The sequence below is a fragment of the Nyctereutes procyonoides genome, unplaced genomic scaffold, assembly GCF_905146905.1.
Source record: "Nyctereutes procyonoides isolate TBG_1078 unplaced genomic scaffold, NYPRO_anot_genome, whole genome shotgun sequence".
Lineage (NCBI taxonomy): Eukaryota > Metazoa > Chordata > Mammalia > Carnivora > Canidae > Nyctereutes > Nyctereutes procyonoides.
In genome coordinates, this window is record NW_026575048.1 from 6,294,401 (window position 1) to 6,309,035 (window position 14,635).

General features: G+C 46.8%; 1 protein-coding gene across 6 annotated transcripts in view; it reads left to right on the plus strand.

Annotated features, from left to right (window-relative positions):
• Positions 1 to 14,635, plus strand: part of ASAP2 (ArfGAP with SH3 domain, ankyrin repeat and PH domain 2) — a 173,025-nt gene that overhangs the window by 78,761 nt on the left and 79,629 nt on the right. For all 6 annotated transcript variants that reach the window (XM_055326998.1, XM_055326999.1, XM_055327001.1 and 3 more), the window contains one exon: positions 1,764 to 1,909. In XM_055326998.1, coding sequence (XP_055182973.1) covers positions 1,764 to 1,909 — 146 coding nt within the window. The remainder of the gene's footprint in view (positions 1 to 1,763; positions 1,910 to 14,635) is intronic.

Genomic DNA, 14,635 nt, shown 5'->3' on the forward strand with positions numbered 1-14,635 from the left:
CATCCATGCTGCTAACTCCCATCTGTGCTGTTGTTTAATTCTTACCATAACCTTGTGAGTAGCTCACGGTGGGTCTCTGACTTCCATGTGGCTCAGACATTTGGTCATTTACTCACCAAAGTCACATACTTCCTGGAAAGCATAGACTAGAGCTCTTCCCATTCTGGCACGCATCCTTCAGGGCCTGTGTGTCTATCTGTCTTGTTTGCAGAGCAGGGTCTCGGAAATTCATTTAATTTAGCCACAGCTCTCAGGTCCTTTTCTGAAATGTCAAAGAAAAAAACAAGGAAAAGGGCTCGGACAGTGAAATTAATTTTCTCTTGTGTTTATCAGACCCATGTGGGCATCCCCTCAGGCCACCCCCGGAGGTCTAGGCCAGAGCACCTCCCTGGTGAGACAGGCTGCCACACCATTCACAGATCGGAGGGATCTGGCTCAGGGTCACGGGGTGCCCATCACAAACACATGTTCCCCTTGTTTGCCTGGGTTATCGGGCCCAGGAACTAGATTGGCTGACAGTGGTTTTATTTACCTAAGTAGGAATTTGGTGGTGTTTGCATGCAAGTTGACATAACACATCTCTGTGCTCTGTTGTGCCTGCAAAGTAGTTGTGTTACATTTCTAGTTGAAATGAGGAAAACGTGGAAATCAGGTGCCTGATGCAAACTAGAGTTGTTTTATCACAGACTGGCTGGATTCATTTAAAAATGTCTGACCCAGAAGAGAGGGGATTATAGTTAACCACATTAATTTACTAGAATTACCAGTGTTCCCCCCACCCCACCCCGGGTTTCTGAATCAGAGATCTGAGGCAGGATGGTGGCTTCCACAGCCTGGTGAGATCCATGTATGATTTGATGTCCATCAGGGGTTGGGAACCACTAAGCTGGAGACCCAGAATCCAGGTTTTCATGCGTTAAAGGTGCTGTTTTAAGGCATAGTGATAGTAAAATGCCCTCAGAGAGATGACAAGGGTTCACTTTTTGTTGTTATTCAGACAACATGTATCTTGTATTTTAGGTGCAAAGACCAGTAAAACTTAGTCCCTGTCCTCTAAACACTTCTAACATCGAGAAATACATTACCAGACAATTTCAATGTCCATGCTAAGAGCAAGGACAGGAAAGTGCCAAAGCCAGATAACCAGGGGCATAGGGCAGAGTCATGGAAGGCTTCCTGGAGGAAGGAAACATCTGTGGGATGTACAGGAGTCCGGGAAGGCAGGGAACCTGAGCAGAGGATGCGTCTGAGCACAGCTCAGAGCCACTCAAGTGACCTTCGTGGCCCTAGCCTGTGCTCCGAGGTCCACAGCTCTTTGTGGAAAGGAGAGCTGTGACATGTGGCTCTGGGTTAGGGCTGTGAACCTCACTAGGGAGGAGCAGGCTCCTCTTGCTGAGTTTCTAGGAGAAGGCTGTCTGTTGGCTGGACTGGTGACTCCTGCCATCACGTAGGCTGCAGAGGAGTCCTAGTGGATGTGGAAAGCATTGGGGTACCCGTGGAGCCTCATCTGATGCACTGGAAGCCATGGGGCTTGTGCAAGGCTCTTTCCATCCCGGTCGTCATGCTTGTTCTTTGGGGTCCATCGCCAACGCAACGGGACGTTGTCAGGATGGCACAATGATTTCTGTTCTTGGTGCAACTGGACTTTTTTCAGATTTTTATTCTGGTAACGTGTTCGGTTTTACTCACAACCAGGAGTGGGTAAGGATGGGGGGGATGGAGAGGTTGCTGTATTAACAGTGCATCTCATATTGCTGTTGCAGCTCACGTGGAAAATGAAGAGCAGTACACCCAGGCTCTGGAGAAGTTTGGTGGCAACTGTGTGTGCAGAGATGACCCAGATTTAGGAAGTGCATTCCTGAAGTTCTCAGTGTTTACCAAGGAGCTGACAGCACTTTTCAAAAACCTGGTGAGTGTCATTGCGCACATGCAGCTGTTGGGTTGCGTGTGAAGTGTTTGCAGTTCCTTTAGCTAGAAAGGTAGCTCAGTAGAGGATAGAGAGGGTGCGTCTGATAAACTGCGAATAAATTTCAAAGCTTATGCGGTACCTAAAGGAATTATATTTTCCATAACCATTAGGTCACTTTGGAATAAATTTTAGAATTATAATTTTTTATGGTAACATGGCTTTTTAAATTCAAGTCAACATTTTAAATGTGCACAGCTGTGAGACAAAGCAAATAAATGCATTCATCTTCTTAAGGGTCTCTGACTTCAATTTGTAAGTTTCTAAACTATGTAGAATCATGTTTCTGGTAATTATGGTAGGCAGTTAAACTTACAATATTTAATAAATATGTTCCAGGCCTGTCTTACACACCAAGGTAACCTATAATCAAAGCACAGAAATTGCCATGAATATTTAAAGGCCTTTTATGCTCCCAAAGGCAGAGCCTAAAAAAAGTCACTTTTTAAGCAAGTGGGAACACGGAGCTGGTACTTCTTGCCTGCGGTAGGTGCTGGGTAATGTGGGTGAATGGGCTTCTTTCTTGAGCTTGGCAGCTCTGTGCCTTCCTCGTTGTGGGAACAGAATTCTGAACAAGTGGGCAGCCTGAGAGGGTGTTCATGACCCTGCTGCGCCTGGCTTCTTCCACAAGGGCCATGTACACTGCGATGGCCCCAGCGTCCCTTTCCTGTTTTTCTCTCCCAGCTTCTAAAGGTCATGGGTGACCAGAGCAGGTTAAGGTCGCAAACAGCAGCGCCATTCTCATTTCTCCTGTCAGCAAGCAAATAACAAGTGAAAAAGTAGCTCATCGTTCTTCAAATGGTGGTGATGGCGGGTTTGTATGTCTGGCCTTGGTGGGGCAGAAAGAAGGGAACATTGTGTATAAGTTAATAACGGGGAAGGGAAAGAACCAGATCCTTAAGGCTCTGGGTCTCTCTCCCCGTCTCCACTCATAAAAGATTTCAGTTGCTATTATTGTGCTGAAGTTTTTTACTCAGGCTCATTTGCAGTCTCTTGGGGCTTTTATAAAGTTTGTCACCCATTTCTTCCTGCTCCAAACAGGCTGGCAGTGAGTGCCGTGACTGGGGATCCCTAACCGCCGCCCCCCCCCCCCGTCACCCTGCTCCCTGGACCCTGGCAGACACACTTAGTAGGTTCTCACCACTGAGTCGGATTAGAATGTTTTGTTTGAACTGGAAAAACTGAATGACCCCAGGGAAGACCTGTGGGGATCTTCTTGGGACCTTGTCAGTGTGCAGCCCACTCTTCCAGGCCCTCCAGGGGTCAGCCCCTTCCCGGCTTTGGGCTCTTGTCTCCTAAGTATGAATGAGCCTCCAGGGTGAAAGAGACCAAAATCAGCAGAGGGAAGGACTCAGAGGCACAGAAGAAAACTTGAAGGAATCTACATGTAATTCTTCAGAGAGATCGGAGTAGACATTGTATCAGAGGAAAGGAGTAGGGATGCAGTTTATGGTTAAAGAAATAGGAGAGGCAATTAATGTAATAAGACAATATCAAAGCAAAATCCAGTGACGAGATTGGAATAGAAATTCCTCAGAAAATAGGTCAAAAATAAAGCAAAACAAGAGTGGAAAATAGATAAAATGGATGAGGATTAATCCTCAAGGCCCATCATTCGGTGGACAGGTGCTTCAGAGGGAGCAGAGGCCAGGAGGGTGTTGTGAGCACAGGACCGTCCCTGACACCAGCCACTCGTGTCTCCCAAGTGAAGGCTGGTCGGAGCCCAGAGCAGGGAGAGGAGAGGCCCCCAGGCATCTCCATGTGAAATCGCGAACAGTCTTTGCCCTTTCAGAAGGCACAGGGCAGACTGAGAATTGGCTGTACTGGACATCTCAGCAGTAACCCTGGAAACTTGAAGGCATGGAGCCAGGCCCCTGAAATCCTGAGGAACAGAATTCCAACCTGGAATTCTAACCAGCCGAGCCTGAGAGTAGAATTAGAGAGATTTTCAGACATTCAAGGCTCAAAAAGTTTAGCTCCCATGCATCATTTCTCTGAAACTCCTAAAGGATGTGCTTGAGCAAGATGAAGAGGGAAGCCAAGAACAAGCAAGACGTGTGAGTCATCTGAATGCGTGAGTCAGTCCTGAAACAGGATGTAGCAGGAGGGATCCCGGGAGGGTGGCAAAGGGAATAGCAGGCAGGGCCCCAGGCAGGGGCCTCCCCGCCGCCCACCACCCACAGGCAGCTACTCTTATCTTCAACTCCTCCCCAGATCTAGCTTTTCTCAGCTCTGAAATGGAGGTAATAGTGCCACACCTGGGTGTGTGTATAGACTGGAGCCCACTGTTGTACACATCTGAATTTACTTAATCTCCCCCGGAGGGAGTCTGCATTCTCCTTGCTTCGTAGATTATATAATTGAGGAGGCTCTGGGGTTTTTAAAGAGCTTGCCCTTGGGACATGGGCCCATATGCCTGCAGGTGTAGAAAGGCCCCCTCTAGTACTCCACACAGTGGATCCCCAGTAAGCCAGCTTGTACCTGGTTATCAGCAGGAGCAACTAAACAATTAAACAGAACCCCCCCCTTCTTTTCTTGATTTTATGCACAACTGAAGGCAGGGTGGGTCTGGACCTTGTGACTGCTGCTTTGCCTACCACTCCATGGCATTGCCACTTTGAGCACTTCGGGAATCCCACCAAGGCCCAGTAGCTACCTGCCTTGCCGCGGTGAGTGAACCATCGGTGGCCATCGTTGCTGAGCACCCATGGTGCACTAGGCCCCGGGTGAGGCATGAGGGGACACTTGTTCAGTCCTCCTGACCACTGTGCAGGACAGCTCAAGTTACCTTCATATGACGGGGGCACATACTTGATAAGTGACTCACCAGGTCCGTACTGAGTGAGCAACAGAGTTGTGATTCAAATCCAGCTCTCAGAACTTTGGATCCATACTGTGTCCACTGTGGCATTTAAAGAAATTAAGGTTTCTCTTCTGGAAGGAGAAAGGCTGAACAGGAGAGATGGCAACGTGGGGAAAGCGTAAAAAGAAACACAGGCCACGCTGAGCTGCAGTGACCACGAGGCAGCAACGGGGCCTCGGTTTCCCTCATGGTGGGAAAACCAGGCCTGCTCAGCAAGAGGAAAGCAGCAAGTGGGGAGGGTTCTTTGAAAATTGCAACCCAGCACATGGGTGACATCCTGGTGTCACGACAAGACATTGACTGAAGTCCTGGCAGTAGTAGCTTTGAGTCTGTGGACCTTCCTTTGGTTTCAGCTTTTGCTTTATGGAGTTAGGGCTGTTGACCCTGCCTCTGGCAAAGATCAGAGTGAGGGGGAAAATCTCTTTTTTGTGCCAAAATTAGATTTACCAGGCCTACTTTTCTGGGCCAGTGTTGGTGGCACAGCTGCCCAGCCACCAGACCACTGAGTGACCGCCTCTAAGGAGCTGTTGCTGAGAGTGAGCCGATTACAGGAGAATTCTCCTTTTTTGGTATTTTGTATACCATTCTTAGTCCTATTTTTGGTCACATCTATCCTATCTCTTATTTTTAAAGCCTTGCTTTTACTTTTTCTCAGGCACTTAAAAACATTTCTGTTTTGGGTGGCTAAGATTGTCAATTCTCCCCTTGTCCAGAAAGAAGAATTGCTACCTACCTGATTTGTGGCGTGAGAGGATGTTTAGAAAGCCTTTGGAACCTCTCCAGAGAAAGGCCAACTTAATATAAAGTGAGATTTTGTTACTAATGGGTGAGATTCTCACCTTCAGAGAGCCTATGAATTTTCTCTGCAGTTATGCAGGATAAAGGGAAAAACAAGACAGCTCCAGAAATGTAACATGTGTGAAATTAAACTGGTTATAAAGTCAGCCCAGTTTCTTAAGTTCTTTTCCTCTTACCAGATGGATGTGAGAATCCTGGAAAGATTTTCCAGGGACCACTTCTGTGCTAAGAGGTAGCTTTTTAACAAATGGCTGCATTAGAGGACATACTGCCGAAAGGTCACTCCCAGATAAACAGCCCTGTGTCTCTGGTTCCAGAGAATTGGAGGTGATATTTGTGCTCCCTGTCTGCAGGGCTGCCCCAATTGGAAGCAGGGCCAACAGATGCCCAGGAAAGGATGGAGTTCCGATGTGAGATCTGGGGGTGGCCCTGCAGCTGAGGAAATCTCACTTCACTTGCATCGAAAGAGGAATTTGAAAGTTCTACCGACCATCATGCACTTGAGTCATGAATTTATTGTACACAAATGATTGGCGTTACAAGGTATTCTAGCAGCAGAGTAAAGCACTGGTGAGGTTCTGTTGGGGGTATGTGGTAGCCTGTGGCCTCGTTCATGTGAGGTGGGCAGAGCCTGGAGGAAAGGTGTCCCATCCTGCTGTGTGGGTAGTAGCCCAGCCAGGTTCTCCTGTCATATCCTCCATGTTCTGGTCACTGTGAGCTCATTTTGTAGATAAACAGAGAATATCTCATTGCTTAAAGTATGGAGAGCTTCCTGCCAGGGGTCTTCACCCTCAAACTTTACTCTTTCTCTCTCTCTTTAAGATTTTTAAATTTATTCATTTGAGTGAGAGAGAACATGAACAGGGGGAGAGGGAGAAACAAACTCCCCACTAAGCAGGGAGCCCTACCAGGGCTTTATCCCAGGACCCTGAGATCATGACCTGAGCTGAAAGCAGACTCTTAACAAGTAGGCACCCACATGCCCCACATACTTCTTCTCGTTCAACTTCACTTATTGAAAATGTCTTATATATTAAAATGTCTTACATTCAGGGGGACCATAATTTCCTCTTTTTGGGAGGAAGACTTACCGTTTTTCTGGGTGTAAATGAACTACACTGAAATTTGAAGTAACCCCTCCCCCACTGTATCATATCTTCTTTGGTATATGGGGATTTCTGCCCTGAGATTGATGCCAGACCACCTACTTTCCATTTCCGACACTTTAGTATCCTGACGCACTTTGCCCTGCTGATCACTGGTTTCTGACCGCTGTGGTATCTGCCCCCACTGTTTCTTGTTCCACAGTGCTGGGAGCTGACACTCAGGATGACTTGGCTCCTAGGCTTGTATGCACAGTAAAAATCTCTAAGCTTTGAGTGTGAAGGGCTGGAGAGCTAGAGCTGTAGGGTGATGGAGTCTGTGGGTAGGCCTACTGACTGTTACTTTGGATGCCTAGAAACCTTTGCACTGACTTCTTAACTGGCCTCATATGCAGTTGGAAATTCTCTTAGACTTGCAAGCTGCTCCCTATGCTCTCAAATGAAAGCACATCCTTAGCTTGACCAGAAGAACAAAAGCAGTAAAAATGTCAGAGTCTCTGTCTTGTTTGTAGCACAGACACCTGATATGTGTAAATGTACTTTGATTCTGTTTCTTTTCTTTTTTGGAATGGCAGTGCTACCAATGACCTGTAGAAGTGAGAGAAAGTGGGAGAAGCTCAGGGTGGGAACAAGGCCTCGAGAGGGAGGAGAGCTTAACTGGGGGGGGGGGGTGATGATGGCCCGCTGGGTGAGGGCGCGCTCTGGCGCTGTCTAGGCAGTGAGCACTGCCATCTGGCCGGGGACACACAGATGCTTTTGTTAGAAGCAATGTGTGCTCCGATGGCCACTGTGCAAATGCCACAAAGCCCTGGGGATATGACCCCACCTTGGGTCCCTGGGTCCCTGGGGTGGAGGTGGGTCCAGGGAGTCTTGTGGGGCTTCACAAGGTGTCCCCAGGGCCATCTGCAAATGAGCATGATGGCAAGGTTTATGAACACATGCCTTGCACATATCTGTAATGACTTGTCAGATGGAGGATGCACTGTTACAGAATAATCATTAGAGAGCATTAGTGAACTCAAAACAAGGTTTCTCTTTGTTCTCTCCCACCATCCTGCGTTTCCTCAAGTAGTTGGCTATTTAAGGGACAGCCACCATGTTATAGGGAACTTTGAACTTTAAAAAAAAAAAAAGCTTTTGTGAAATCTGTGAGATAACCTGTGGACAGATAGGAGTAGAAGATGTGAGTGAAGGCAGAAGGGAGTCAGCTGGACCTAGCAGCAAACGAGCAGGAGGAGGAGCCCTGATGAGTGGCCTCGGAGATCAAGAGGCCACAGGAACCTTTCTCCTGAGTGTGTAAAAGCAGAGGACAAGTTGCAGTAGCACAAGGCGGAAACAGCAGGTGTTTGCTGCTCTAGGGGAGGTTGATAAGGAAAGGAGAAAGTGACAAAGGGATGGAGCTGGTGGCTGGAAGAGGTTGATGCTACAGAAGGGGGTCTGCAAACTGTCAGCAGTGCTTCTGGTGTCTCCTCCTGTTAGTGAGGTGCTTGACCAGGAGTCTGGCCCCTGCCCCTCTGTGGGGAGGCGACAGTGAGTTGATAAATTCAAGGTCCTAGCTTCTTCATGTGCACTCCCCTTTTCTTCTTTTTTCTTAAAGATTTGGTTTATTTATTCATGAGTGACACACAGAGAGAGGCAGAGACATAGGCAGAGGGAGATGCATGGTTCCCTGTGGGAAGCCCGATGTGGAATTCAGTCCCAGGTACCCCAGGATCATGACCTGAGCCAAAGGCAGACACTTAACCACTGAGCCACCCAGGTGACCTATACTCCCCTTCTTTGGGAATTTTCAGCTCACTCAGTCATTCCTTAAAATCTAAAACTCGGTAAACCATGTCAATGCTTGCCTATCCCAGACTCAGTTCACAGAGCATTTATATGTTGTTTCACCCATGCCCCTAGAAGCCCCAGTCTTGCATTCAAGTGGAATCACGTGGGGCATCTTAGAGATGCAGACTCCCAGGCCCTTCTCCCCTATACCTACTGAACCAGAATCTTCATTTTCATAAGATTCCCCAGGAGATGAGTAGGCACATAGGGTTTGAGAAGCATTGATCTAAAGCAGAGGTTCTCACAGTGTAGTCCCTGGACAGCAGCAGCAGCACTGGCATCACCTGGAACTCATCAGAATAAAAATCACAACCCCACACTGCACCTGCTGAATGGTGGTTTTCAAACTTTGGTGCCACACTATGCGTAGAATGTTGTTAGAACACTTATTTGGGCCCATTCGCAGGGGTCTAACCATGTGCATCTCTAAGAAGTTTCCTCATGATGCTGACCTCACTGGTTAGGAGCCAGCTACTGTAGAGGACAGGCTGGTGAGGTGCCTCCAAGGCTTACTGCACCAGAGATGAAGACAGTGATGCTGCGGCCAGCAAGTATCTCCCAGCCTTGGATTCTAGGAAGTAAGAAGTTTGAAAAGGTGCTTTCATTTTTGGTTAGTGGCTTAATTTTCACATCATGTGGGCTTCGGAGAAGTTGTGGAACCTGGGTTCTTCTGTGGCTGCCCCTAGGCCTCAGAGGGGGCTGTCTGTGGGTTTCCAGCATGGCTGCAGGGAGGCTGTAGTGTGTAATTTCAACACCTGGCCTCTGATGGAAAAGAGGGGCAAAGGGTCACTATTTCCTCTCCACTTAGAACCTGACAGATCAAAGCAGTATGAGTGGCAGAGACGCGGTGTGTAAGGCAGAAACCAGGCCAGCTACATCCCATCGTGTTTCTGGTGTGAAAGTTGCCAGTGTGTTTTTGGCAGTTGGCTGGTTTGGATCTTTCAGTTTGTGTTAAACTTAACTCAAGATCGGCATGGGCTTCTCCCCCCCACCCCCCGCCCCCGCCTTTTTTAATTAAACAAACCAGCGGAGTGGCTGTGCTGCCAGCAAAGCTGGCCTGAGAGTGCAGCGGGCCAGTGCAGGCTGTCAACCCCAGCCAGCAGAGCCTCTTCACAGACCCTGAAAGCCTCAGTGACCTGGGTGGCTCTCCTGACCAACTGCTTGCTCAACAAGGGACTAGAAGGGAACTGTGACATCAGTGGCCCCTCAGAGGGAAGCCTGTGTTCTGCCTCCCAGCTCCTCCTGCCTGGTCTCGGGGTGTGTGTGAGAGTCCGTCTCTGGCAGCAAAATGATAGGACAAGCCCTGGCTTCAGCCTCTCCCTTCGGCTCTGCTGCTTCTAATGGGATTTGGTGGCCAAGTGGGTGACTTAGCTCTCTCTTGCTTTGAATGTCTGTATAATGGGGATAACTGCCTACTTCTCAGAATAGTTATTAGGGTTGAATGAAACCAAATAGCCCACCGCCATTTTGGGATTTAGACCATTTTATCTAATACCTTCTGCTTCTCCAAAAAACTTTTGGCCTGGGTGCCCATTCTTTCAGATAAGCAGTCTTTGGAAAGCACATAGAAAACTTCTTTGAATCCACCAGGCACACTGCTGCCTCAGAGCCTTCATGTTAGGAATTCCTTCTGCTGGGAACACTCTTCCGCCAGATTCTCCTGTGGCTCTGTGCCTCACTTCTACTCTGCTCAAATGTCTCCTCTTGAAAAGGCCTTCCAACCACTATTTGAGAGTCCCATGCCATGAATCATCCTAGCACCTTTCTTTGTAAGATTTATAGTAGCCCCCAAACTGGAAATAACTCAGAAGTCTGTGAGCAGGTGTCAGGATAAGCTGATTGTAGTCTGGCCAGACTGTGGAACAGTGCTCAGCAAGAAACAAGAGTGGACTGTTGATGCACCAGCATGGACGCCTCTCCAAGTAAGGAGTGCTCACTCTCAAACCAGATACGATGCCACGGAAAGGAGTGCATGCCCCATGATTCCATATACATACAGTTCTGGGAAATGCAAACTATTCTTTGCTGACAAAATTAGAATCAGTGGCTGCCCAGGGACTGAGGAACTGGGAGATGGGGATTGTAAGAGGAGCACAAAGAAATTTTTTGGGGGATGGATATATATATGTTCACTATCAGGATTTTGGTACTGGTTTAACGAGTGTGTGTATATGTGTCGTAACTTACCAAATTGTACACTTTATTTTTTTTATAAATTTATTTTTTATTGGTGTTCAATTTGCCAACATATAGAATAACACCCAGTGCTCATCCCGTCAAGTGCTCACCTCAGTGCCCGTCACCCAGTCACCCCCACCCCCCGCCCACCTCCCCTTCCACCACCCCTAGTTCGTTTCCCAGAGTTAGGTACACTTTAAAGTGTGTGTAGCTTACTATATGTCAATTATACCTTAATAAAGGTGCTTAAGTTTTTTTTAAGCTATTGGTTTAAAGCATTGATGTTCAGTAGAACTTTTGCATTGATGGAAATGTTGATACCTGCTTCAGTATAATAAGCCATCAGCCACATGTAGCTGTTGGACACTTGAAATAGGGCTAGTGCAACTAAGGAACTTGGTCTTTAACTTGATTTAATTTCAGTTAATTTCAATGTGATGAGTATATACGTGTAGCTAGAACCTAGCACATTGGACAGCACAGGTGTATAGCCTTACCTGCTACTATAACACACTTAGCAACCCACACGCCCTACTGGGCCTTAGGCTCTGGCTCCTCGAAATAACTTAAAGCTTCCAGCAGGTGATGACTGTTTCTTACATACTTATCCTTAGTAATACTGAAACCTCGCTGAGAATTATGCCCTTAACTGAAGCAATGAGGTCTGAAGTCTTTTTGCATCCCTCCACCCTGACAAGGAGGAGCTGGGCCTCCTTGTGGTTTGCCTTTCTTTGAAGCCTCACTTTTACTTGTGTAACTCTGTGATTGGGCAGCATTTGCTCATGTTAGAAAGAAAAGAAACACTCCACAGATCTCAAAGTGTTGTCTGCTTCTCAGGCTTCTCATGAACAAAGCAGATGAAAATAAACTTACATGACACAGATCAGTCTCAGGTGAGATTCCTTAGCCATGTTTTATATAGCAATACATTGGCCTTTTAGAGACAACCTGATTATCCCCAAAGAGAGTTTGACTCTATTAGGGATTTTGGAGGGGAGCCCTGGGAACACCTGGGCTTACTAGATTCACAGGCCTGGAGGTAGGAAGTCTGCCCAGTGACTTCCTCTGTTGTGATTCTCTCTTTTCGTGCTGCTTCTTAAAAATAGCTGTGATAAGAGTTTCCTGTCTAGGTTCAGGCTTCTAGATGGATACCCTTTAGCAAGATCACCTGGCAAAGCCATTTTGGTCATTGCCTGAGTTATGGAGGCAGCACCGAGGTCCCAGGACATGTTGTACACTTCTCCACCCTGCTCCTTTTGCCAGGGAGACCCTCCACCCCATCTTGCAATACAAAATTCTCCCTCTTTCTTAAAGGTCTATCTCACATAACCCCCAATCAGCAAAGATTTCCCTGGTGTCCAGACTAAAAGTAAGTTTCTTTTCTTAGAAGTTCCATGGTGCTTTATTTATGGGACCAAGGTGGAGCTTTGGCTGGATTAGCAACAGGTGGTCACTAGTGATGCGAGCTAAAGGAGCAGGCGAGATGGTGCCCCTGTGGGCTGAGGAAACATAGGAGGGAAAGTGGAAAGATTTTACTGAGTATGGAAGTGACAAAGCTAGAGTCAAGGAATTTTTAATACCCCCACCCCAAAATTAGGAAGAATAGCATGGAAAGATGGCTGTTGGCTGGCTCTGTCTCCCCCAGCCCCCACTAATCTTGCCCATTTTGGTTCACGAATGGTGAACAGTGGCAGTAGCATACTGAGGTTCTTCTTGATTTCTGCCAGCCTCTCTGCCCCACCAATTGAATCATTTTATTTCTCCTTGTGAGATTGCAGACCTTTGACTACTTACTGACTCATCTTGTCACACGTATCCAAGTGAATCCAGAAAAAGTGAAGACAGGAAGAGAGAATGGGGGATTTTTACTTCAAAGATTGCTTATTTGTGGGTCACCTGGCTGGTTCAGTCAGAAGAGCATGTGACTCTTGGTCTCAGGGTTATGAGTTCGAGCCCCAAGTTGGGCATAGAGATTACTTAAATAAAAACTGTAATTAAGAAAAAAGAAGATTTACCTATTTGCTATTGGTATTAGATCCATAGTTAATAGCAGTGATTGAGCTTAATGACTTATATTTGGATCATGCTTGGTGATTCAGAAAGCCATTTTGTATAAATATATGTGTTAAAAGTAAGAACATAGGAGAAAGCCCAGTGCTTCCTTGGCACTAAGGGAATATTCTGGCTGGATTACCCAGGGATAACTTAATTATTCCCTTAGGTCATAAAGATTTCATTACTCATGAATTGAGGCAGGGGCTGCTGAGCACAAGGATGTGCACTAGTCTTTGGCTGTGGTTTTCACTGCTGTCCGCCAGAACAGAAGATGGTGCATTCAAGGCTGTGGGGCTGCCCCAAGCACACAGAGTCAGAGAAAGATTCAGAGCCCAGCCTTTGTGCTTCAGGGCACTCTTGCCAACACAGAGCATCTGGGCTCCAGCGTATGCGTTCTCCCAGCCAGGTGGAAAGGAAAGCAGACATTTTCTGGGATGCTCACCCTGAGTCAGAATGCTTCTGGGCTGTGCAGTTTATATACGTGGAGCATATAAATCCAGAGGCTACTGTCCTGTAGTACGAAGCTGGGTTAATGAATTCATTGATGAGGATTCTGTTTATAATTATAGATTTCTTTTTTTAAAAAACCAGCCTTATTGAGGTATATTTTACATGTCATAAATTTTACCCATTCAAGTATACAAGTCAGTGATTTCTAGGAACTCATGGTGAAGCCATGACCATACATCAGCCTAGAGACCATTTCTCCCCCCAGGAAGGTCCCTCGTGTCCTCTTTCAGTTAACCCCCAGCTCCAGGCAACCACTTAGTCTCTCTTGTAATAATTCAGCTAATTATTTTCTGATTAGAGAAGTAATGGTTTCTTATTTTAGATCATTTGAATAACTCCAGAAAAAAAAAATCCACTGGAATGAAAGCCAGAACCCCCTGGGTCCATCTGGCATCTGGACTTCCTTCTCAGCATTGTCTTCCCTGCCCCTGTGCTCACATGGCTAACATGTACCTTTGGCTGCTTCTTCACCCTGCTCCTTTTGCCCGGGAGACCCTCCACCCCATCTTGCAAGACAAAATTCTCCCTCTTTTTTAAAGGTCTATCTCACATAACTCCCAGTCAGCAAAGATTTCCCTGGTGTCCAGACTAAAAGTAAGTTTCTTTTCTTAGAAGTTCCATGGTGCTTTATTTATGGCTCTTCAGAGTTTTCACAGGGCAGGTTGCTTACTTAATTATGGGCTTTATCTTTCCTATTAGATGGTGAGTTCCTGGGGACCGCAGTTCTATCTAATCCATCTTTGTAACCCTCTGTGCCTCTTCAGCTTTATCTCCTGACATTCCCTAAGGACCCTGTGCATCTCCTTGGCAGCTATAGTGGCTGTGTGACGTCCTGGTCACTGCAAGGCTGTGAGCCCCATCCATGGCATTGAGAATGAAAGCAGGGACGCCTGGGTGGCTTAGCAGTTTGGTGTCTGCCTTTGGCTCAGGGCGTGATCCCAGAGTCCCAAGATCAAGTCCCACATTGGGCTCCCTGTGAGGAACCTGCTTCTCCCTCTGCCTGTCTCTCATGAATAAATTAAAAATCTTTAAAAAAGAGAGAGAGAGAGAGAGAGAGAGAGAGAATGAAAGCAAAGCCAATTGGTTGTATAGCCATCGATTTTCACTCCTCAACTTTACTGTTTCACTCTAGATACCAAAGCTTAGTTTACCTCTTCTGGACCTAACACCTGTCTATCAGTACCTACACTCTTGTTTGAATTAAATAACAAATAGTCTTAAAATAGATTTATCAGCCAAATTTTGTGTTCTTTCCCCGTGCTGTAAAGAATTCTGTTCTCCTCATTCATCAGTGCATGCACTCATACCTACACATGCCTCTTGTAACAAACC